Genomic DNA, 24,789 nt, shown 5'->3' with positions numbered 1-24,789 from the left:
TTTACAGTATTGGTATATTTAAACATATTCTTCAGTTGTTTTTGAGATCGGATACATAGAAACACACATAGAGGCTGAAGCACTTCTAGCTCTTAAGGAGATTGTTTACAGTATATCTCTAAGGATGCACTCTTGTAGCCTTCTGCTTCTTCCATTCATCCAAATATCACATTGCATATCCACCTGAGGTCTGCCAGCGCCTTTGCTCTGCATTGCAAGTGCTCAGAGGCACCAAACAGGCAGGACACACTACTGCTTCCCCCTTTTTCCCCCATTTTTCTTTAGAATAGAGGCTGTACACTTCTCCCAAAAACATGGCGGATTTTTCTTAAGCTCTTCTTTCTTGAGTTCCCAGTCTTCATCTCTCTGGTCTAAGGGGATTTTTCTCAGTGCAGCTTTCCTGCGGTAGTTCCTGCTCTCCACCTCTGCTCTGGGAGAGAAACCAGAGAAACCAAGAGTGAGCACAGCACACACACACATCTCTGTTCACACATGCCCATCTACAGGGTCAGGGGTTTTGTCTTGGTCTGGTCAAAACCCTGATGCCATCAACACTTGAGGAAACACCACAGTGTGCCTGGCATGGTGCAGCCCCAACCTCCTCTCACAGGGAGCCCCTGGGCCCCAGCACTGCCTGGATCCAGACATGGACATTCCAAGTGTAAATCTTGCCCAAGAGAAGACAAACCCTTTCCTCTTCCTGCAGGGCTCTGATTTTGTAGGCACTCAGGATTCAGGTTCTCTGTCAGAAACACCATCCAATATCAGGAAAAATCCTTTTTTTTCTATAATAGAGCATTTCTGTCACATTAGTGCAATGCTGCTCTAGCTGACAGCACAGAGCAAAGCCAGCAGCTCCACACTGATGGATCTCATCACTGGGCTTTCTATGTCATAGGATCACAGAATGGTTTCAGTTGGAAGGGACATTATCTCATTCCATACCTTCTGCCATGGACAGGGACACCTTCCCCTAGACCAGGTTGCTTGAAGCCCCACCTAGCTTGGTCTTGAACACTTCCAGGGATGGGGCAGCCACAGCTTCTCTGGGCAACCTGTGCCAGGGCCTCACCACCCTCACAGTCAATAATTTATTCCTAATATATCTAATCCTACCTACCCAGGCCATTCCCCCTTGTCCATGCCCTTGTCCAAAGTCCCTCTCCAGCTCCCTTGTAGGCTCTCTTCAGGTACTGAAAGGTGCTCTCAGGTCTCCACAGAGCCTATGTTTGACAGAGGTGGTTGATGTCCCATGGCTGCTGGTGTTTAAGAGGCATTTGGAAAATGCCCTTCATAAGGTGCTTTAAATTCTGGTCAGTCCTGAAGTGGTCAGGCCATAGGACTAGCAGTAGGTCCCTTCCAACTGAACTACCCTATTGTCTTCTATTAAGTATGTGCTCCCAGGGCAAGAAACCTTTTCCTACACACTTTTAAATATAAACATTTATTTATTTATTTGTTTACACATGAGTATAAAATGTTTATTTATTTGTTTGTTTGTTTGTTTACACATGAGTATGTATATGCCCTGCTCTTAGACAGCAAGACCCTTTGGTACAATTTCAACAGCTGGCACTTTGCAGACAGGCTGGCAGCAGGCACAGGCTGAGGGTCTCTGTGCCATTCTTGGCAGGTCTCATAGCATCAAGAGTAAATCCCTTCTCATGCAAACTAAATCTAATGCAAAATATGCATTTGCTATTCAGAGGCAGCTGTTTTGAAAGCAGCTGTTTCCTAACTTTTGCATGTTCATGCAAACCTCAGTGAGTGGAACTGATACTCAGCAGCGGAACATTCCTAATATTTGCATGTCAATAATATTTCCATGTTGATACATGCAATATTTCCATGTGGGTGCAGTCCTCGGCATAATTCAGTGGCCCAGCCCAGGTAGGCAGGTAGTTCATGGACCTGGAGACACCTGGGGACAAACAAACAGCATGCAAGGGTCACATGGTGCTAGAGGGGGCTGAATTTGGGTTCAGGAAGGATTTGGATGCTCAGAGGCCTGTGTAGATATGCACATGAGCCCTGCAGTTGGTGCAGACCCTCAGATGGTTTTTAAAATTGCCTTTTCTCTCTTTTTACATGACAGGCAAATATCCAAAACTGACAGGGAGGGTGTGTAACAAAATGTTCCTCATATTTATATCCCACGCACACCACTGAGTGGAGAGCAGAGCTGCTCTGTGCTGTGCAGCATTTTGTGCAAGCACACTCTTAATTCTCTGTCTGCACCACACACAGTACTACCCTGTACCCTTTGGCACTGCCTGACCCTGGACATCACCTCTGGGACCTTCTGCACATCTGAAGGAGCAGACTGTAATCGAAATTACACTGCAAGTGACAACTGTTCCTCCTAGTTTACTCCAAGTTTGCTGATGTGACACCAGTGTGTGAAGGTGAAAGCATCCACTGTGGTCATAAATAATAGTGTCTGATTTTAAAAAGTATTCCTGAGCTTCAGTGATAAACTCTTGGCTGCCCACAGGCTGGGTTATGGCCATGAGGTGACTGTACAGGCTTTTAGTGTATTATAAAATGTTCTAGAGTGGGCATTTGACGCATCTTCCTAGTCATTAGATCTCCCAGCCATGCTGAGCCATGCAGCTGTGGGGTGAGTCAGGCCAGCATGTGGTCCTGACAGACAAATTTTGCACCTTAAATCAGTCATTCACCACAGAAAGCCCTTCATCAGCTGACCTGAGTCACCACAGGCTGTTGCTAAGGTGTCTCAGACCAGGATGTCAATCATTCTGTCAATCAACCTGTCAATCATTCTCCCAGGTGCCTCTGCCTGCCACAGGCATTGCCCTTTGGCATCATCCAGGCAATTCCCCTACCCCTGCTGTCAGCTCACTCCCATGGCTCTGGAGCACATCCAGAGCACAGCAAATGCTACACACTTGGCAGGAATTACTGGTGAGATTAGTGCAAAATGGACAGCATTTAATAGGCAAGTAATTGCTATAGATTTTTCATCCAAGGGGCAGAAGTCTGCAGACTTTCACCGTCGAGGTTAGATAATATTTACCTGTTCTGGTATAGAAACTAAGTATGGCAAGAGCTGAGAAGAGTATAAAGAGAATCTCTACTGGAAGACAATGCCCCATTCTCATACCTGAGCTTTACTACCTAGACATTGGCTAGGTAGTAAAAATATCTAATTTGCAAAGCTTCATTATCAGCTGCTGGCTGCCTAAATGCCTTTAAACTGAAGGTGTGACTGTAAGAAGAGCTGATACATCTGTGTGGAAGGAAAGTGGTGAATAGTGTAAGATTACAGCATGTCAGTTCCAAAACCAAAAAGGCTTTAGCTCTAAGATGGTCTGGATGCCCCATTCTGGCAGTTCAGCTCCATCACACTGGAAAAGGCTTTGAGCAATCTGGTCTAGTGGAAGGGGTCCCTGTCCATGGTAAGGGATTGGAATGAGATGAGCTCTAAGGTCCCTTCCAACCATTCTATGATTGTGTGTTGGGTGGGCAGGTAAAATGCAAAGCTATCAGCAGCTTCCAAGAGCCAGAGCTTGGAAACCAGAGCTTGTGCCTCCACTACAAAGTTTTCTGGGCTCTGTACAGGGGAATTTTGCAGTTTGGTTGTATTTTCTTATGGAAGGACTCTGATGTGTCAAGATAAAAGGTGGGCATGGGGCATTTCAGCAGGAAGCAAGCTGCAGAAATACAGCAGAAGGACAGCAGTACCTACAGAAAAGTTTATATGGATTAATGAAAAGTGTCATTTGTGAGGCACTGGCCTCCTCAGATATTTGCCCATCACCATGCCTGATTTTGAACTTGGCAGCCCGTGTGCTGCACTGGCAAGTTGAAGACTTGAGTTGGATAAATGTCTATTAAAAAAATACAGGACATACATGGTACCAAAGCAGTCTTGAGAATGTGGAAGTGGTAAAAGAGATGCCAGTGAAGAATGATGATGGCCTCCTCAGATATTTGCCCATCACCATGCCTGATTTTGAACTTGGCAGCTTGTGTGCTGCACTGGCAAGCTGGAGACTTTGAGTAGGATAAACGTCTATTAAAAAAATACAGGATATTCAAGGTACCAAAGCAGTCTTGAAAATGTGGAAGGGGTGAAAGAGATACCAGTGAAGGATGATGAAGGGACTGTAAAGTCACAGAAAAACCCAGGGAGAAAACACTTTTGGGAGCTCTCAGCACTCCAGGGTCTGGCAGTATATCTTTTGTGGGCAGTGTATTTAATTAAAGCAGTGTTGGAACTGTGGCTTGCACTGAACAAGCTGGTTGGCCTCTGGTGATCTGTCCCACTCCCTTAGAGAGATGCAGGGTGGGACACAGTTCAAACCTCAAACCTCTGCAGTAAAGCATCCTGATCCAGGGAAATACCTTTGCAAGGATGAAAATACCTGTGAGCTGAGCCAACAGCTGAAAAACAGGAATGGTAATGGGGAATCATTAAAAAGCATATTTCTCATGGCATGTGCTGCCACAGTGCTAACTGTAAGCAATTAAAACAACACGGATTTTCCCAAAATTTGGAAGTACTATATGACCATCTATTAAGTGGTCTAATTTACAGTGATTATGTAAAAAATAGGGTGACTTTTTTTCTTTGCTATAAGAAAGCTAAATTATATACACATAAATATATATATATACACACAGACACACACAACTGCTGAGGGCTGTTCCTAAACAACTCAACCCGTGTATTTGCTATTCCCCACTGTAAGGGGTTAACACTTGTCAGTTGTTGCTTTCATTTCTGTTGCCTAATAACGGCTCTGCAACATCCTTACAAAAACAATGATGTCACGAAGTGGTAACGATTTTGAAAACATACTAAGGGAAACCGCAGGAGGCAGGGGAATAAAAGAATGTCTTCTCACGGCTTCCCCGTGACAGGCTCGTGTTTGCTCATCCACTACAGCTTGTGTGTCAGGGCTTTAGCAGGGTTTGGGTGGGAAGGTAAGTAACACACTGTGTGTGTTCTGGTCCTCTGTGGAGCAGCGAGGTTAATTTTCACCGCAGCCACAGCGAGACCTGCCAGCACCACTCACTTTTCCAAGAATTTGCAGCACTCCCGGTGTCCGTAGATCTCCGCGAGCCTCCGTGGAGTGTCTCCGAAGAGGTCGGCGGCATCCATAGCAGCGTGCAGGGAGTGAAGGGCGCGCAGCACCCGCAGCTTCCCCGCCTCGGCAGCGAAGTGAGCCGCGGTCCAGCCCACGTCGCTCCGCAGGCAGTGCCGGGCTCCGTGATCCACCAGGAGCCTGACCAGGTCCAGCCTCCCTGGCAACGAGAGAAGATGCTTTAGAGTTTATACCTTCAGGATGCAGAGGGTGGTCACACACAGCTGGTCACAATTCCCTCAGACAAGGATTTCACCCACCTGACTATTTGGTTTATCATATCAGTGATACTGAATAGGAAATGCTGGTTATTTTCTCCCAAACTAGACTGTTTCCAGAAGAAATTTACAACAAAAACAACAACCAAATAAAAAAGCTTTCTAATTTCTGAACAGCACATGTCAATTAGTCATTGACCAATTGGTTATTTCATTGCTTCATTTTGGTTTTTAGTTCAATTGCAAAGTCAAATTTAAACATTGAGAATGGGAAAACCTGTGAACAGCTTTACTAAACCTTTTTTTTGGATAGCAGGTAGAGAAACTACTGCTTTTTTATTCACCTTCACGTTTTTCTAACTAGTGGAATTGCTTAAAGAAGCAAAAAAAAAAAATTATTTCTACACCACTTCACACTGCCTTAACTGAGCTAGACTATTCCAAATCACATCTAGACTGTCAGCTTCTCACTCATTTTTGTTAAGTAGCTCAGTCCCCTTTGCTGATGTTTAAATGCCTAATAATCCATCAGGACAAAATAAAAACATGGTCTTAAGTGTAAAATAGTAAATCACACACTTGATTTCTGAGCAAAGAGATACGACGACATGAGATCCCAACAAACACTATATCACAGAGGAGTAGAGGTCTAGTTTCCCATTTTACACTGTGTACAATTATACATTATTTATTGTTGCATCGTGACTTTTTTGGCCTGTAAAGGTGTAGCTCAGTCCCCTTTGCTGATGTTTAAATGCCTAATAATCCATCAGGACAAAACAAAAACATGGTCTTAAGTGTAAAATAGAAAATCACACACTTTCTGAGCAAAGACAGATACGACGACATGAGATCCCAACAAATACTGTATCACAGAGGAGTAGAGGTCTAGTTTCCCATTTTACACTGTGTACAATTATATATTATTTATTGTTGCATCCTCTCTTTTTTTGGCTGTAAAGGGGTATTTGAGTTTACCAGACACTTCTGAAGGTGAAGGACCAAATGGAAGCTGCAAACAGCTCTGGTCCTCCATTGTTCATTCAAGAGATATAAGAGATATAAAGAGCAATGTAAAAACACAGTTATTATTTGTTCTATTTGGTTTGACAAATATGTGGTGTAAATACAGTGGGTTTGACTTCCTGCTCTTTCCCACAGGTGTACATGAGAAATAAACCCATGGAGTCATCTCTTAGAAAAGTAAGGGATGAAAAGCAGCCATTCCCTATGTGTAATCATATAAATTGCAAATTGTTGTGTGATGGAAGAAAAAAAGCTAAAAATCATTTCAACAGCAGCCCCATTTTGCTGGCAAAGTTCCCATTTAAATGGATATTTAACCTCTTTTTGCTCATTAGGGAAAAATTACCAAATACAAGCTGAGATTTTTCCAGCCTAGATAAAGTGACAGATGATCAGCATCACTTTTTATGATGTCCATTCAGAGAGGGCTATGTGTACATCATGTAAATTGCAAATTGTTGTGTGATGGAAGAAAAAAGCTAAAAATCATTTCAACAGCAGTCCCATAAACTATTTTGCTGGCAAAGTTCCCATTTAAATGGATATTTAACCTCTTTTTAGAGGTTTACAATTTTAAAAATTACCAAACACAAGCTGAGATTTTGCCAGCCTAGATAAAGTCACAGGTGATCAGCATCACCTTCTATGATGTCCATTCACAAAGGCAGCAGAGCTGGGGGTGCCTTTACCTTTGGCAGCAGCCCAGTGCAGGGGGGTCCTGTCATGCCAGTCAACATCCTTCTGGTTTGGGTCACAGCGCCCTGCCTTCAAAATCTTTTTCACCAGGTCATAGTCACCCACAGCCACGGCTTCATGGAGCTCTGTCATCAGGAAGGCACCTGCTGACAGAGGGATGGTTGTTCAGTGGGTGTTCACTGATGGATCAGCTCCTCTCAGCAGCTTCAACAGGTCAAGCAGCACCTGGATTAAAAAATAGACAGGCACCATGAGAAACCAAGATTTGTCCAAAAATCAGGAAAAAGGAATCACAGGGGGAAAAAAAACATCTTCAAACCAGTGATCACAGACTGATGGTGACTTTTGGTCTGTAGAACAGAAATCTGCAGCAAAGTGCAGTCCTTTATATAAAGGACTTGTAGCTAAAGCCACGTTTGAACATTTGCCATGGGTTTGTTGTGCTCACTAACCATGGGAACTGGCTCCTCCCTGGCCAGTGCTGCAGGTCTCTTACTGGTAGCATTTTATTGCAATGACAGAAACACCTATGCAAGCATCCTCTGATGTTCTGTGGTGAAAATGACAAAAAGGGATAGTAATAATTAAGCTTAGAAAAAGAGATGATAGGGCAAGGATGAATGGTCTTAAACTAAGATTTATAGCCTGTTTCACAGCTGGGTGGTTGGATTGTGTAGATAAGATCCAAAAGAAAGACCCATATTTGTCTTCTACTGAATTTGACTCCTGCACATCTGGGAAATCTGAATGTATTACAAAGAAAATTAAATTTTGGAGCCCCTAGTGGGCCGAAGAAGTATCATGGGATCTCTGTTACTCTAACCATCTGTGTACTGCTTCCTCCTTCTCATTGTCTCTCACTAACCTTGAAGAACCTGTTCCTTTAGATTAAAAAGAGATATTATGACTTGTTCTTCAACACATTTCAACACATTTCAACAACATGAAATCTATCCTGAAAATGTCAAATGTTGATGCATCCACCCCATCACTGAAATGAGAACTGGACAAAAGTACAGGAAAAAAAAATCTTGGACCTTTTCATACAACTTTCTTACTCTTTTCCAGCTTCAGCTCATACCCACACCCAGAGGGAAGGGAAGCTGCTGATCCCAAAGCAGGAGCTCAGCAGCTCTCCAAGGGGACAGCCCACAGGGGAACTTCATGAGCAATTTAAGCCAAGCCAAATTCTACCTCCCTTCCTCCCCTGCTGCCTCCCTTTGCTAGCCTTGAAGCTCATGGGGATATTTCACAGCTGTTGATCTCTCACAAAATTAATCTTTTATTGCCGTTTTTCAGGTGAATTCCCTGAATTCAGCATTACTGAGGGGGCAAACACCAGGACTATGCAAAGGGGGGTGAGCACAGATCTGCCCCACAAGCAGGGACCTGTGCTAAATCCCCTTTCAGTCACCCCAGATGTACCCAAAAGTGGGATCTGCCTCCCTAGACTGCGGTTATCTCCTTCTCACAAGGACAGAGGAAAAGATTTGTATTTTTACAGCACAACCTTGAGCCAAGGCGCCGTCCCCCGATGCTCACCCGGCCACAGGCATTGCAGCTCCTCCGCGGGGTGTTGCAACCCATCCGGGGGAATTTTCTCGTGGGGTTCCTGCTGCTTGACCCAGCCCCTGCCGGGAGATCCAGAGCTCACAAACAAGGAGCCCACACATGACCCTGTCCCTGCCGTACCGGGGCACTGCCCCGCACCGCGGCGGCCGCGGGCTCCGCTGGGACGCGCTGGGCATGGCTCCATGCCAGAAACTTGTTTTCCAGGCCCAGGGAAGATTTCTCCCAGAAAGATTGTCTCAGCTGAAAACTAAGGCAAAGTTTGGTCCCTCCCCTTCGGGGAGAGCCCGGCAGTCGCTGTGCCTCCTGAGGGAGCAGCAGAGGCGGCCTCCTGAGGGAGCAGCCGCTGCTGGCCCCGCTCCGGAGGGCCGCGGGTGGCCGGAGGGGACATCCTGCACTTCTGGACGGCGGGACGGGAGCAGGGGGCAGCCAGGACACCGCACAACAGGTACGTGAAGCCCTGCAAAGAGCAAAAAAAGGATTGGGGGGAGCACGGGAGGAGCAATGGTGACGCGAGGGGAATTTTAAGGAGTTGAGTAATTCGTGCGCAGCACCTCGGGCAGCTTCACTGCTCGCACTCGCCGTCCTCAGCCCTCGAGGGATCGCGCTCCTCGGCTTCCCTCATTCCTTCCTTCCAGCCCCTTATCCGGCCCCAAATCCCTGTGTGGCCCTGCGGAAGGGTGGCATTCACTCCGGGTAACGGGGTGACAGGGGTAAGGGGGACATGTCCCTTCGCCTGTCCGTGTGTGGACAGCATTCAGGGAAATAAAACCACCTCAAACACGGCTGTGTCCAGCGTGGGGATGGGACGCAGCAGTCCCAGGCTGCAGCAGGGAAAACTCCGACTAGATGGAAGAGGAAAAGATAATTCACAACGAGAGCGATTAAACTGTACTAAAGGTGTTCAGCACTGAGACATGCAGACCTGAGGCAGCCCCATGTGTGCCCTGCTTTGAGCAGGGGTTTGGATTAGGTGACTTCCAGCGTTCCTTCCCCAGCTAAATTCTTCAGGGAAGCAGAGAGGGACAAGGTGTAGGAGCTTTGAGTGCTCTTCCAGCACAGCATTCACCTTCTCTAAACCCAGCATCCCGATACGTGCACGGCACCCTGTGCCCCAGCTGCTCTTGGAGCTGGTGTGGAGAGAAGGTGGCTCCCCTGGTGTGTTTCAAGCTCAAGCCCTGGTGTGTTTCAAGTTCAGGCTCAGGTACAAGGGACAAGTCGAGGAGTCCATGTCAGCCACACGGACCCGCCGGGACAGCCTGCCTGCACTTTACCCTGTGACACAACCACCCCAGCCTCTCCAGGAGCTCAGGTGGTGGCTCCACTGGATAGGGATCGAAGGTGGTGGTGCTGCCTGGGCACCAACCCCACTGACGTGTTCACAGCAGCCCAGAAACTGTGGTGATTTACTGCTGGGGACATGTGGGATCAAACTGTGGTGAAACCCTGCTGGGGACACATAGGATCCCCTAACTGCAGCTTCAGGAGGAATGGGACATGCTCAGATCTCCACCTCTCATTAATGGGTTGCCTCCCCTTTCTCTGCCTGCTGGGAGCAAAACACTTTCTGTCTCCAAAATCAGCTGATACGAGGGAGGAAGAGACTGTTGTGCTTGCAGAGAAGTGAGAAGGGATGGTTCCCAGCAGGCAGGCTTCCCACTACAAAGTCCTGCTGCAGGCCCAAAGCAGCAAGCAGTGGGTCAGAAAAGATGCTTCACTGCCAAAAATGGTGTATTTAAAAGCAGGGACAAGAGCTGGGGCTCTCACGTAAATGTTGACGTAACTCTTAAGATAATAATCCCCCAGACCCAGTGAATATTGAAGTGTTTTGGCTTCTGGGATAGGGACTAAGGTGATCCCAAGCCCTGGTGGTGAGAAATGGCTCTTTGTTTCAATCTCCAGGGTCAGATCTGCCAGGGGATGTATGTAAAACATTATTCAGAGCTCAAAAAGGGGACAGTGAGACTTCTGTCTGCTATGGGGTTTCTTACTGGGGAGTGCTGCAGAGATGAGCATGGGGAAGTGCTCTTCAGCAAGGCTAGAAGGCCCTGACCTAGCCCAGCATATAGGACCACCACCCAAAAACACGAGAATTGCCCAATCCCACTTTGTTTCTCAGTCTCCATTTCCCATCTTGAGAAGGGGGATGTACCATCCTTCCTGAGCCCCAAGGCTCATGGTGATGTGCTGTCAGTGATTAACTGAGATCAGCACTTAAGCCACACCAAAATGTCGGATGGAAGCAGCCTTTAAAACATGCAGCATTCTTGTTTACTGGGAAAAAATGGAGCTCAGATCAGTGAAAAGCCACATTTGCATTTCAGTGACAGCCTCATTCTTTTACACATTGTAGCACAAAAGGCGTCAGTGTGAAGGACTCCTTCCTTCAGCTCCCCCACATTCCTCAGCCTCAGCTTCTCTGCTTTGGCAGCCTTCAAATAAAGGGAAAGCCAAGGTCAGGAGAAAAAAAAAAAAGAGAAAAAAAAAAGAGGAAAAAAAAAAAAAACAGAAAAAAATAACCCCCTCAAACCTAAAACCAAAGTCCTGGTAAAACCTCCTTTCCTGCAGCCCACTGTCCAAGTGAGAGCTCCTGCCTGGAAACTGCTCCTTGTTTGCCAATGGCTTTTGCACTTCCCAGACCCCCTGCAACCCCGTTCTCCCTTTCTGGAGAAGCTGGTACCCCTGCACCCCCCAGCTGCTGGGACAGGCACACATGGAGGTGGCAGTGACCCAAGTTTTGTCAGGGATGGAGTGAGTTTGCCCCATCACCAGCACCACCCTCCTCTGTCCTGCAGCAGCAACTTCCCACAAGACCCATGCAGATGTAGGGGCGCCTGAGGAACATCACACCCACTTCAGAAGGTACAGGGAAGAAGCACAGTGACACCCAGGACTCCATCCTGTTACTCTCACATGCATAAGTTCTCCTGCTGCAAGTCCCCAGAGCACTGAAGGGGAGAGTTTGAAAGACCTGGCCCAAAAAGGGCAATGTTGGATCATATCCTCATGCCAGTTCACACAGGCCCATGGCAGCTGACACTGGATCAGCCTTGGAGAGCAACTTCCCACAAGACCCATGCAGATGTAGGGGCGCCTGAGGAACATCAAGCCCACTTCAGAAGGTACAGGGAAGAAGCACAGTGACACCCAGGACTCCATCCTGTTACTCTCACATGCATAAGTTCTCCTGCTGCAAGTCCCCAGAGCAGTGGAGGGGAGAGTTTGAAGGACCTGGCCCAAAAAAGGGCAGTGTTAGATCATATCCTCATGCCAGTTCACACAGTCCCATGGCAGCTGACATTGGATCAGCCTTGGAATTTAACAAAAGCCTCCATGTTTATCCAAGTGCTGGGAAAGGCTGTCGGAGCTACTTCCTGTGCCCTTTCAATCCCCAGCTCCAGAACTGCTGCAGGACCCACCCAGCAGTGGCCACAGCGTGTCAGCTCTGGAAAACAAACCCAAACCCAGGAACTAAAGGCAGAAACACAATGGAACACGAGAGAGCCGTCATTTCCCTGGTTGTAATCACCAGCAGGAATGTGGCTGTGCTGCTGGAACTTCCATTTTGTCTGTTTATTGTACTTGAAGCGTTCCCAGCTCTGGTCAGGGATGTGCGAGGACGCCAGCTGCTAAAAACTGAGGAGCAGGACACTCATCTCAGGTCTCAGCTACTGTACAGACAGCACAGTTAAGAAATTCCAGACTTAAAACACACAGCCTGATTGCTCAGAGAACTAAGAATTTGATTTCCAGTACCACAGGAGGAGAGCAGGGGTCATGGATGCTGTTATCCCACACATTTCTAGGGAAATCAATTACCACTGCCTAATTTAAAAATTAATAAATTGTTAATGATTAATCAGTTTTCTTCTGCTACAGATGCTGAAGGTGCACAGATGAATGATAAAAAGCAGGTTTCATACAAAAGGAATGGGCTGATGATATAAACTGCAGAGGCTGAGAGGCTGGAGGTTTGATATTTCCTTTTCTGCAGCTCCTCCAAGGGCTGGACACACTGGGCAGAGCAGGAGTTTAGCATCTCAGTAGTAAAATGCCCTGCACAGTCACTGTGCTGGTACTTAAATTCTACCAAAAGAGTAAAGCACAGCAGAAGAACTGTTTTAACCTACACCTGAATAAAGCACCTTCTAAATTTCCCAAGAAATAATGGCATTGTTCTAGAGGAAAGGGAAGCTGGGAAGGTGTTTAAAAGTCAGGCTTAAGGTGTCTAACTTCTTTTCAGTCTGCATTTCTTACCATAAGCAAGATGCACACTCTATAAAGGTTAAGATGTTGTTGAGGTGGATATGGTTACTGAAATAAATTCAAGTACAAACAGCAGTAGTAGGTAAATGGTTTATCCACCCGTTTAGTGTCCTTTTCTTCATATCTATTATTGCTTTAATAATTGTTCTGCTTAATACAGCTGGCTTATGAGATTGGGAAGAAATGTAAACATTCTGTTTGCCTTAGAAAAACTTGACATAATATTTGGTGACAGACTGTGGTCATGCAATACCTCCAAAACATATCTCACTTGAACATTTTTATTGTTCAAAAAAGCCACACTAAGGCATCCACATCCAGAGCTTTGACAGTAGCTGCACTCCAGCTCTTTGGATTTGGGATGGACAGTCACAGCTCTGCTCCTAAACCTACTGCCAAATCCTTTCATAGCCCTGGCTAAGGGAAAGAAAGCATTCCTAGGATAAACACGTTACAACTCAGTAATAGCCCTCTAGCTATTAAAATAAAACCAGACTTACATAAGTGACATGAAAACTTAAATTTAAAAAAAGTTCTGAAAGGTGGCAAACAGGGCTTACTGGACCATTTAAAAATCAGAATAAACTCAGAGAAACTATATAATAAAGCAGTCCACACATTTCTTTACCAACTAAAAAACCCCAACAGTTTTATTTTTTTTTTTTTTTTAATCAAAAGAGAACAAAGTTCCCAACAGCCCCTGGCTAATGTGCCTAATGCAAAAGTTCCCCCAAATGTGCAGGTAAGATCAGCTTTTGCTCCAACACCTCCCCAGTTAGATCCATTTATGATGGATCACAAATGATGCCTAATGGTCATCTGGAACCCCACACATCAAAGATACAACTCAAAGCATCAAACTTCCCTTCACAATTTCACATGACAAAATGTTTTTGTTTGTTTTGTTTTTAATTCTGTTTTTGGCTAAAATTTTTAACAGTTCCAGAAACACTGTATTTGGCCTTCTTGTTTACTGCTGACCCCCAGAAATCCCCTCCTTTTTCCTTGATATCATGGGAAACCCTTCCAGAAGTAATCTGATTCCTGTGCATTCAACAGCTGAAGGAGGAACCAGGACAAAGAGCAGCGAAGCAGCTAAATTCAATCTTAAAACAGCCACTAGGCTTGGCTTAAAACCCCTTCCAGCAGCTACTATTAAGCTGCCAAGCACTTGAGCCTGACCTAAATCCTCTCCTGCGACTGGGCAGAGACTTTTCCAAGCACTTTTGCTTTATGGGATGTAAGGATGATGGAGATGCACTTTTAAGGATGAGGGAGCTGGGCACGCTGGGGATGATGATGGAGCTGAGATGTGTCCTGGGGTGATGCTGGTATCCCATCTGTCTCTTTAGCCCAGAAATAAGTTCTGAAATAAGATCTTTAAAACTAGATCTGAGAGTGAAGAGTGGGGGAGAAGGAAAATTTGCCCTGAACCAGGACAGCATGCCAGGGATGATGATGGAGTTGGAAACATTGGGGATGATGATGGAGCTGAGCTGCTGGGCTGACAGTGAAGCTGGGAATGCCAGGGTTGATGATGGAGACAACGATGAAGCCGGGCCACTGGATGTATTCTCGAAGCACTGTATGTGTAAAGGTTGTTCCTCTGCATGGACGAATGGAACCATGAGCTGTGAAAGGGAGCCAGGAGCAGGTCAATGCGACACTGGAAGCACACAGTTTCCTTCTGGCTCCCTTTGCAGGCGTGTGAATATCCCGTGGTGGCATCACCGTGGTCTTATCGGTGTGCGTGTCCTGTGAGCAGGGCAGCCCTAGGCGGCCAGGTCGAAGTCGTCACGCTCCTGGTTGTAGTCGAGCACCTTCTGCCGCAGGCGCGACGCGTCCACCCAGGTGATGAAGTCCTCGACGGCGCGGGGCACGAGGAGCGCGGGGTCTGTCACCACCTCGGGCCCCACGCGGACGTGCCCCTGCTCCACGAAGGTGACGGCGTGGCGCAGGTTCTGCGCCATGCGCAGCTTCACCAGCAGGCAGGGCAGGCGCCGGCGGCAGAAGGCGGCGGCCGAGAGGCTCTCGCAGACGGCCAGCGACTGCCGGCTGTTCACCAGCCCCAGCCCGTGCAGCTTCTCCAGCAGCGCGGCGGCGCAGCGGGCGCGGAAGGCGGCGCTGGCCGGGCCCAGGTCGCGGAGCCGCCGGGCCAGGGCGCGCACGGCGCGGGCCAGCGCCTTGTACTGCACGTAGTCCTCCCGCCGCTGCACCCGGTACCGCCGCAGCGCCCGCACCTCCGCCAAGTTCCCGCCCGACGCCTCCCAGTTCACCAGGTCCAGCCGCCGCAGCAGCTTCTGCTCGTGGTACTTCAGTTTCCGCACCATCTTCGCGGGACCGGGATCCGCCGCGCCGCCGCCTGAGAGGGACTTTTCCGGGGCGGAGCCGCCTCCGGCCCCGCGGCTTTTCCGGGGAGGAGCAGCCGTGACATCGCACCCGGAGCCCCGCCCCGGGGCAGCGCGGCCGGGCGGCGGGGTACCGGGGGAAGGATGGCTCCGTGTCGCCTTCCCCAAGGAGAAGGCGGCAGATAGAGCCCAGCCCGGGATGCGGCTGCTTTCCCCCGCGCTCTGCGCATCGCCGGGGCCAGCCCGGCGCGGAGGGGTCAGCCCAGGTTCGGCCACACCGCCCCGACACCCGCTCCGGCACGGGCAGCCCGACCTTGTCTCGCCGGGGGCCGAGCCTGGGATTCGTCATTCCTGCTGGAAAAATGGCAGCGGCGTTGTGTTTCTCCGTGACACCCCACTCCCCCTGATGCACAGGCCGGTTTTCCCTGAGGAGCAGCAGAATCCTCCCTTTGTGCGGTCCGTAGCACCGCAGAGCTCCCGAGTGCCGCCGCGGCCTCGCCAGCCAAAAGTTTCATCCCACTTTTCTGTAAGTGCACGGTGCTGTCTGCACCTTGGGATTCAGGATACAGCAAGGAAAATCCCCAGTGGAACAGGTCAGGTTGGCAATTCGGGATTTCTTTGTTTCTCACGAGCAGATTTCTGTATTGGCTTAATCTTGATTTTCTTAATTCTGGATTTTCAGCGTGCTGGATTTGTTTCAGTGTGGGTGATCTGGTCACAGAGGCCATGGTGGTCTCTTGATTTGCTTTCTGTTTTCCCCCAGCTTTGTCGGTGAAGGCACCAATGGAAATGTGGGGCACCAGCAGCACTGAGAAGTTTTACAGGATCCCTGAAGGAAAGGGACCACACTCGGTTGGATGTACAGACCTGATGACAGAAAATGCAGTCGAGGTAAAGCTCTTGACTCTTTGGATTTAAGCCACAATGGTAGTGAAACAACTGGCTGCAATTTTAAAGCAGAAGGTCTTGCCTGTGTGCTCCATGCTGACACTCACAGCTGAGCTTTCTGTCCTCTCCATCCTGGTGTAGGATGTGTACTGGGCATTTACCAAATGGACGTAACCTGCAAGCCTTTCCCATGGCCAACTCCTCCCTCTTTTAATGTCCTTGCCTTTCTGACTCACCTACACAAGATACTGCAGAGAAACTGTGTCCTCCTGGAACCCAGGGGGATCTTCCCACCCACTCCTCCCTCTGGTGCTGGGCTCCTGAGGAGACTCCACATGCAGACCCTGTGACTCTGGCTGTTCTCATCACAAAGATCCCAACAGGATTTGGCAGGGTTGGGAGGTGAGCCTGTGTAGTGTTTCAGGTGCAGGGTAAAAGACAAGACGTCTTCTTGAGATGTTATCTCACTGAAGATGAACAGGATGTCAATTTTGCAAGAGGTTAGCACAGTGAGAAGTCACAATAGTAAGACTCGGACATTAACCATACAAGTAATGAGTTTGCTTGTGAGTTTCCATTTCAAATCTTCTTGCCTTTGTGAGAATACATCTGCATTTACACCGTGGCTTTACTCCACAAAGTAGCCAGAGGGAGTGGAACTTGGGATCAGTTTGCAATGGTTCATATATTTTCCTTTACTGAGCTTATTCTGTATCAGCACAGAGAAATTATGAGTTTCTCTTTGCAGTCAGCCCATGTGGGTTTTTTACATAAGCATTATGAGCAATTGCAGTTCTCTCAGGCATAAATAATGAACCTCTTCCCCTTTCTGGTAATCAGTTAGTCATTGGGGAGGCTCACTGGGACTGTTCTGAGATCAAGTTAATATCACTACCAATGTGGAGGAAAGTTCTTCCATAATGGTCTCTGTGTCAAAGGTTGATTCAGGTTTGATAAGTGAATAGAAACAAGCTTAATTAAACAAACTTTTGGTAAACTGATAAGTTCGTGTTCAAGAAATCAGGCTTTATTTCAAAGCTCATGTTTATTTTGGCCCTGATTGTTATTTGCTAAAATCAAAATACAGCTGGAGCAAGACATTTGAATGGGGTGTTGAAAATTCCCTTGCAAACCAGGAAATAATGCAAATTGCACACAGTTTATGTGCTGGGAAGTCTGCTTTGTGGTGTGCATTGATACACTGCTGCTGTCTGTAAAGGAAAAAGACTGACAAGGGGGTATGGAAGGTCCCTGTGAGTGTGGAAAGCTTGGGTGCTTTCCTGGGATACCTGGAGTACAGACAGCAAGAGTTTTTAACTGAGGCAGATGAAACACAAGCTAACAAAGCTGTGTTTAGAAAGATGGACCACAAGAGACTTGTGAACTTCTTGGTGAGGAGGAAGAGCGATGTATTGTTCTCCTTTGCTGTGCAGCTGCCCAAGAACTTTGCTGACAGCCTCGGCTCAGTTTAGGCAGGAACACTACAGCCACGTTAGACAGCCTTACTTTCTCCAGGCTGAACAGCCCCAGCTCTCTCATCCTGTCATGCTCGGAGAGCTCCAGCTCTCAGGTCATCTTCAGTCACCCCTTCAACAGCCCTATAAAACTTACCAAAACACATCATCAAACCATTCCTAGTGAAGAAGACAGAAGAAAAGATCCAGCAAGACGCTGGATTGAGCAAATAGGTAGTGAGTGTTTGTAATAATTAACTTAATTAAATGAAGCATTTCTAATAAGCCCTAAGCTAACCTAGAGAAGGTCATGTGTATCTCCACACATGCTGTGATGATATGTATCTCATGTTACTTTAAATTCATTGTAGGCACAGGAAGATTGTGACATAGGATTGGCATCAAAGCCTGTATATGATAATCATTTTCTTGTGAGATTCTCATCATTCTCTTGAACTGCATTCTTGCAACCTGCACCTTTTCTATAACTGTTTTAAGCTTCCATTTTCTCTGCCATATATAAATAAATGCATTATTCCTTTTTTTCCCTATTTTTTCCTAATCCCAGGGAAGCTTTTTGCGCCTGTATTATCCAGCACATGATGCCACAGATATCGAGGAGGCACGATGGATTCCAGACAAAGAATACTATCAGGGACTCTCTGACTTCCTTAATCTGTACCGAGTTGTAGGAGAAAGGCTTTTCCATTACTATGTTGGTAAGACTTGTTCTTGTTTTATTCCTTTATTGCTGTCACTGCCTCTGTGCTCCATGAGTGTTACTGCTGCAGGGCTGAAAAAGAGTTTTTAGTAAACAGGTGTGGTTTTGTGGGATGGGTTTGTGTAGTGAGAGTGCTAAATGTGGCCCCAGCTCTCAGACAGTCCCTGACTGCTCTGCACAGAAGTGTCTGGGCAGTTTCCTCTAGGTCAGCTGCACCTGTGTGTTGTGATTTAAATCCCACGAGGAAATGTGCAAAGATACAAAAGTCAGAGAATATCAGCAAGACCTGGATGCCTGACTATGAAGATTTAAGAGATATGCAGACTTGTGCCAGGCTGTGGATGGAAGGAGGAGAAGACAAGTATCTTCTGCCAAGTAAAATGTATTTTCAGAATCAGATCTGTATTTGCTTTCTATTTTAAAGATGAGTCTTGGCACCTTATCTTTAGGTGATTGCTCTGATATTAGTGATCACTACATTCTTGGGATCTCTCCCACAGGAACAAATGCTTTCTCTCATTCCAGTAATAATGATGTACACTTTCATTTTTATTTAGGTTCAGTGACCTGTCCTGCAAAGTCAAATGCTGCTTTTAAGCCAGGAGAAAAATACCCACTTATTGTTTTTTCCCATGGACTTGGAGCTTTTCGGTAATTTTGCAGTTTGTTGATAAACTGGTTTTGTTGTCTATGGAGACAGCAGTCTCCAAGGGTGGTTCTGAACAGATTTTCAGTAGGGGGGTGAGATCCTTGTGGAGCTGAAACAGATTTGAAGAACAGGTTGCCATGTGTCATTATGCCCCCACTGAAACAACAGCAGGATTGGTGTATGGCTGGTCACAGAGTAATAGAACAGCCTGGGTTGGAAGGGTCTTTAAAGATCATCTCTGCTGTGGGCAGGGACAGCTTCCCCTAGACCAGGTTGCTCAGAGCTCCATTTGTGTTTTCCCTTTGTATGATGGAGGTGAAGATATTTACCAGCCTATGAGGATGTTGTGAAGATTAGCTGCTTTATTTTTGGACAGCTCTTTGAAGATGCAAAGTGCTGTGTATGCTACTTACTAAAAATCAGTGGCATTTTCCTTTCTGAATAGGCAGTAAAACAGTACCAAGGTTTTGTGAACAGGCTTTGGTACCTGGCATACGAAATCTTGCTCTGCTGGGTAGCAAATCAAAGAGAAGAAATATTGAGTGGAGACTAGTGCATACCAGTGTGGTCAGCATTTAAAGAGCAATGGAATTGAAAGAATGACATCTCACCAGAGTGTGGTTTTTATTGCAGGACAATCTATTCTGCTATTTGCATAGAGATGGCTTCTCAGGGCTTTATAGTGGCTGCTGTGGAGCACAGGTGAGTGTGCTGCACATTTTGATTTCTGGTGGAAAGTAACTTTCTCACATAGAACAAAATGTTATTTATTCTAAAGAAGAACTTCTGTATTTTAAAAAAAAAGAAAAACTAACATCTCTTTTTCAGTCCTGCCCACACTGCCCATAGCTCATCTCTTCTCCAAACAAAGGGAATTTTGTTTATATAAGCCCTAGAATGAAAAGTCTTGGGGTAGATATAATTTGTCATTCTTCAGATGTGCTATTTGTCTCACTCTTATTGTTAGAATATAAAGTAGGGGAATAATGTAGAGGAGGTGGGAGTTTTGGTGGGGTTATTGTGTTATTTAGAAAGTCTGTGTACACTCGAGTTGCAATTGCAGCGGCACTGGTTGATAGCTGGATCTCTTCAGATGAGTGAAATTGGAAACTTCTGCTGACTTCATCTCAAACCAAATGGAATGCACACCCAGAAATAACCTCCTCTTGGTATTCCAGAGATGAATCTGCTTCAGCCACATATTATTGTAAAAGAAGGTCCGTTTCTGAGTCACAGGAAGAGTCTGTGCCTAACATGGAGAAGGAGTGGATCTACTACAGGAAACTGAAAACTGGAGAGGAGGAGCGTTGCTTGCGCCATAAACAGGTGCCTGGGCTGGCTCTGTGCTCTGGGAAGTGTGGCAGGAGGGCTGTCCTTAGCGCTAGCAGAGTCTCCCTTTGGCCAGGGGAGCAGTCTTCTGCCATGGCTTGGGGAGATATGAAAATGGATCAAGTCCTGTGCCCCTGAAAGTGGAACAGCCAACAACAGCTTTCTTCAGAGCACAAGCTGCTCCTTCAACAAAGCTTTTTCTTGAAGTAGCACTCTTGAGCTGAGTTATCTGTTTCTCTTCTGGTCCTACTGAACTTTTTGTTTCTTCTCTGTCTCCTACACTTTTACTGCCCAGCCCAGCCTAAAAGTGACACAGAGTTGAGCTCAAGTGTTTGTGTGGCCTTAGGCTTGCATTAGCTTTCGTTTACTGTTCATGGAATGATGAATCATGGCTGCTCTGAGTGGGATGTTTGCTTTATAGTCCTTACCACACTTGAAGGTGTTTTTTAGCAATGTAAACACTGCAGACTTCAAATTTATTATAAGCAGTATCCAAGCTGGATGTAATGGCTATACTGACAAGCTCTTCCAAGCATACACTTGACCTTTAAAATATGGGAGTGGTTTTTCCAGCTAATGAAAACTCAGCCAGGGAGGTGCTTCTCTTTATCTCCCTGGGCCATACAGACAATACTACAAGAGTCATTTCCTGGGTGAGTACAGTGCCCTACCCGTGAGTGTCAATGTGTTATGTCTGGGCTTGGAAATAACCTTCAGAAGCTGTTGTCTGCAAATTTCACAAGTCAGGAGATTGGGATTTATTTGAAATTCAGTGATGCACAGACATCTTGTTGCCTGCCTACATACTGAGGTTCCCAAGATCGCTACTACTCCTTGGTTCTTCTTGAAGCTTTTATTTTACTGACATACTAGTTAAAAACTGTTCTTATGGAACAATGAAAACCTTTTTTTCAACAGCTTCACTACAATTTTCAGGGATGAGTATATATAAAAAATGGGATGGGCTTCACTTTTTCTTAGTTTGGTTTATCCAGTGTAAAGACAGTTTCAAGGCTATTGTGTGATGGGGCAAGTGATAGAATGACATTTGCTCATCCAGGTGAGCCTGAGAAGCATCAGTGAGTCAGCCTTCCTTGGAGTTTTGAAACTTAAGCCTTTCACATCCCAACAACCCCTTTTAAGCAGTGACAGGACAAAGGAGTTGAAGGCCTTTGATGCATGTTACAGGGATAAATGCCTCTGTGTGCAGAGGTTCTGCAGTTCAGAATAGTGGGGAAAATTACCAGATAAAGTCATGTGTCCAGGGGGGTCTTAAGCCTGGCAGTTGTCTGATGATTCCTTCCACTGCTATGGCTCAACCTCTCTTTCTCCCCAGGTGCAGCAAAGAGCACAGGAGTGTATCAAAGCTCTCAATCTCATTCTTAAAATCAATTCAGGAGAGGAAGTAACGAATGTGTTACATTCAGACTTTGACTGGAACAGCCTAAAGGTGAGTGGAAGGTGCCACCTGAATTTTGTGAAACACTTAATAATGCTTCTCATTTCCCCCTTCCATTTCTAAACTGGCTCATGTAAAGTATTCTGCAGATCACTGTGTAGATCTCTGAAAATATTCTCAGGTCATCCAAAGCTAGAGAATAACGGAGCTGAAATGATGCTCTTCCTACTTCAGTAGGATCTAATGCCTAAAAAAATTATTCCCTTTAAAAACATAAGTTTGGGAAAGAAAGTCTCTTACAGCACCTGGATTTTTTTGACAGGATTCTGTTGATACTAGCAGAATAGCTGTGATGGGACACTCTTTTGGTGGTGCTACAGTTATTGAAAGTCTCAGCAAAGAAATAAGATTTAGGTAAGTATGCAAAACAAGGCCAGAGACATTTGGCACTTGAGAGGTCTGGAGCAGGGCACTTTACCTAGGATCCCCCACCTGCTAACTGGCTCCTCAAGAACAGTGTTGTTTGGCATGTCTGGCTTTCTCCAACCATGCTTTTTCCAAGTGTGGGGATGTGGTGGAACATAACAGCTGCATCTTATTATATCATGCTACTGTGGGACCCTGCAGTCCAGCTGCACCTGGCAGTGGAGACCAACATATGGAAAGAATGGACTAATTCTCTTCCCCCAGAGTAGAGATAATTATGAAACAAAGTGATTAATTTACCTGTTCGATATCAGAGAGACTTTGTCTTTCCCATGCCTCTTGCAACTCAAAGCACACTCAGAACTTCCAGGCTTTCTGCTTCTGTGCCAATATCCAGATGTTTTTGGCAGGTGTGGCATTGCCCTCGACGTGTGGATGCTTCCTGTAGGTGATGACATTTACCAAAACAGTGTCCAGCAACCGCTACTTTTTATCAACTCTGAAAAATTCCAGTGGGCTGAGAACATCCTAAAGATTAAGAAGCTCATCTCCAATGACACAAACAAGAAGATGATCACAATCAAGTAAGTGCTCAGGAGCCATCATCTCTGTGGTTGAAACTCTTGTTGGAGCTGTGCAGTCACAGGTAACTGCAGACAGACAGTCCCTAGAGCACAAGTTTGAGGAGGAAGAGGAGCTATGGGAGCTGGGGATGTTTAGCCTGGAGAAAAGGAGGCTCAGGGAGACCTCCTCACTCTACAACTCCTGGAGAGGAAGGTGGAACCAGGTGAGGGGTCAGGCTCTTCTCCCAGGGAACAAGAAGAAATGGCCTCAAGTCATACCAGGGGCAGTTCAGATTGGATATTAGGAAATATTTCTTCATTTAAACTGTCATCAGGCATTGGACCAGGCTGTTTAGGGAAGCTGGGAAGTCACCATCCCTGATGTTTAAAAGATGTGTAGATGTGGCACTGAGGGATATGGTTTAGAGATGGAATGGCAGTGCTGGGTTAATGGTCTGATTTAATAATCTTAAAGGTCTTTTCCAGCCTAAATGATACTGACTGTACTATGACTGTCTGCCCTCATGGCCCAGGTTTTCAGTGTATGTTTAAATTAGCCATACATCCCCTATAGCAGGGACAGAGACCTCTCAAAGCAGCCAGGAACCCCAAGTTTAAGACACTCCAAGGTGTGCATTCCTGCCCTGGGACACAAGCTTTGTGCTGAGTGTTGTGCATGAACACTTAAAACAGCTTTCTGGGGGCAGCTCTGCAGCCAGGGAGGGATGGCTCTATCCTGCACCACTGAGCAGGGAGACAACTTGATTTTGATGCTTTGCCAAGCCAGCTCTTTATTGCTGTTGCAGTTACAGTGACTTACAGCAAACATGTACAAACCTTCCTCCCTTCTGTGGTTAGGGCAGAATTTCCTGCTAATCTTGCTTGTGAGATTAAAAGTTCTTTTATCTTCTCTTAAAGACAGCCCAAGACATTTGACTGAAGCCTGTGCATCTTTTAGTCAGGCAATTTAATGTAGTCTTACAGGCCTGTTGATTGTTTTTCTCTTTGCAGGGGGTCAGTACATCAGAGCTTTCCCGATTTCACATTTGTGAGTGGAGGAATCATTGCAAGATTTTTCAAATTAAAAGGAGAAATAGATCCAAATGAAGCTATTGATATCAGCAATCATGCTTCATTAGCCTTCCTACAGAAACATCTGAGTAAGTATCTGTTTACAGCTAAGTATGAAGCTGACTAATACTTCATTCCTGTGAAGCTCTTTATATAACCATTCAGTTTAAAACAAGATCAAAATAAGTGTGTCAGTGGAAAAAATAAGTCAGACTTCTTGTAGAGGTTTGTCAGTTACTTTTGTAATCTTGGCAACTCAGAGGCAAATCACTAACATTTGTTCTGGTACAAAACAAATCTGGAGTATCATTTTTTCCTCCTTAAAACATTTTTCCTTCCCTACTTTGCCAAATTGATTTCATTATTCAGTGCAGTTTTACAAAAAGCTGGTTACTTAACTCATGGCCACTTGGTTTTCTTTCCCCCATCCTATAGGTCTTAAGAAGGATTTTGATCAGTGGGATTCTCTTGTGGATGGAATAGGACCCAATGTTATTCCTGGAACTAATATTGACACATCTCCAGCTGAACCTGAGTAAGGAACACAAAGTACTGAAAATGCCATGGACATCAGGACACTAATATTGGTCAGACATTGCTCAGATATGTGGTGGCATTAAACACCTAGACAGCTTTTGGGGTGTGGAGAAAAAAAAAAAGGCAAGGCATTAAGTTACATAATCATAAAAACAGAGGTTCTGTTCAAATGAGTTAGTGGGATGCTCTGAAATACTGTAATAGGGTAACTTCTGCTTTGTAAGCAGCTTGAGGAAATCACTTGGTAATAATTTAAATGCTCTTTCTGGTTTTGACTGGAATCAAGTTTGCAGAAAGACAGTAGAGCTCCTAGGAATTCAGCTACAAGTTAGTTTACCAAGCTTTATGTCAGTTTGCATCCAGGAAGCATTTCCTGCAGCGTAGGGGAAAAGAAACAAACAAAAAAAAAACCCCAAACCACCACTTGTCTGTTTAGATTCTAAGTATTTCAGCTGTGCTGTGACAGCAGCTGGGAGTTAGGGATGCCTGTGGAGGGTGATCTTCTAAACTGTGTCTTA

At 46.0% G+C, this 24,789-nt stretch overlaps 3 protein-coding genes across 8 annotated transcripts; 1 reads left to right on the top strand and 2 right to left on the bottom strand.

The window, feature by feature from the left end:
• Positions 1-25: 25 nt before the first annotated feature.
• ANKRD66 (ankyrin repeat domain 66) lies at positions 26-8,727 on the bottom strand. 5 transcript variants are annotated; one of them, XM_039695990.1, is made up of 5 exons: positions 8,594-8,644; positions 7,504-7,601; positions 7,045-7,276; positions 5,043-5,271; positions 26-430 (listed from the first exon to the last, which is right to left on the bottom strand). In XM_039695990.1, the coding sequence occupies exons 3-5, from the start codon at positions 7,181-7,183 to the stop codon at positions 250-252; spliced, it is 549 nt and encodes a 182-aa protein (XP_039551924.1). In that variant the 5' UTR covers positions 7,184-7,276; positions 7,504-7,601; positions 8,594-8,644; the 3' UTR covers positions 26-249. The 5 variants fall into 5 exon arrangements, with proteins under 5 accessions (XP_039551924.1, XP_039551922.1, XP_039551921.1 ...); XM_039695988.1 differs by lacking the exon at positions 7,504-7,601 and having other exon boundaries at positions 8,594-8,727; XM_039695987.1 differs by lacking the exon at positions 7,504-7,601 and having other exon boundaries at positions 8,562-8,698.
• PLA2G7 (phospholipase A2 group VII) lies at positions 8,680-24,681 on the top strand. 2 transcript variants are annotated; one of them, XM_039695985.1, is made up of 11 exons: positions 8,680-9,068; positions 15,998-16,125; positions 18,145-18,295; positions 18,855-18,948; positions 19,580-19,648; positions 20,125-20,272; positions 21,612-21,725; positions 21,997-22,088; positions 22,511-22,684; positions 23,675-23,823; positions 24,170-24,681. In XM_039695985.1, the coding sequence occupies exons 1-11, from the start codon at positions 8,723-8,725 to the stop codon at positions 24,271-24,273; spliced, it is 1,569 nt and encodes a 522-aa protein (XP_039551919.1). In that variant the 5' UTR covers positions 8,680-8,722; the 3' UTR covers positions 24,274-24,681. The 2 variants fall into 2 exon arrangements, with proteins under 2 accessions (XP_039551919.1, XP_039551917.1); XM_039695983.1 differs by lacking the exon at positions 8,680-9,068 and adding an exon at positions 15,305-15,827.
• On the bottom strand, positions 13,153-15,274 carry IMP3 (IMP U3 small nucleolar ribonucleoprotein 3). The gene has a single exon (XM_039695986.1). The coding sequence runs from the start codon at positions 15,214-15,216 to the stop codon at positions 14,659-14,661; it is 558 nt and encodes a 185-aa protein (XP_039551920.1). The 5' UTR covers positions 15,217-15,274; the 3' UTR covers positions 13,153-14,658.
• Positions 24,682-24,789: the final 108 nt, after the last annotated feature.

The sequence above is a fragment of the Passer montanus genome, unplaced genomic scaffold, assembly GCF_014805655.1.
Source record: "Passer montanus isolate IOZ18808 unplaced genomic scaffold, ASM1480565v1 scaffold94, whole genome shotgun sequence".
Taxonomy (NCBI): Eukaryota; Metazoa; Chordata; class Aves; order Passeriformes; family Passeridae; genus Passer; species Passer montanus.
Note: the sequence above shows the minus strand (reverse complement) of the source record. Positions and strands in the feature narration are given on the sequence as shown.

Coding starts and splice junctions, on each gene's coding strand:
- IMP3 (XM_039695986.1), bottom strand. CDS start 15,216: ATGGTGCGGAAACTGAAGTACCACGAGCAGAAGCTGCTGCGGCGGCTG.
- ANKRD66 (XM_039695988.1), bottom strand. CDS start 7,183: ATGACAGAGCTCCATGAAGCCGTGGCTGTGGGTGACTATGACCTGGTG. Junction 5,272..7,044: donor GCACTGGGCTGCTGCCAAAG/GTAAAGGCACCC, acceptor TCTCGTTGCCAG/GGAGGCTGGACCTGGTCAGG. Junction 431..5,042: donor TGCTGCAAATTCTTGGAAAA/GTGAGTGGTGCT, acceptor TTTCTCTCCCAG/AGCAGAGGTGGAGAGCAGGA.
- PLA2G7 (XM_039695983.1), top strand. CDS start 15,434: ATGCGGCTGCTTTCCCCCGCGCTCTGCGCATCGCCGGGGCCAGCCCGG. Junction 15,828..15,997: donor GAAAATCCCCAGTGGAACAG/GTCAGGTTGGCA, acceptor GTTTTCCCCCAG/CTTTGTCGGTGAAGGCACCA. Junction 20,273..21,611: donor GTTGCTTGCGCCATAAACAG/GTGCCTGGGCTG, acceptor CTTTCTCCCCAG/GTGCAGCAAAGAGCACAGGA.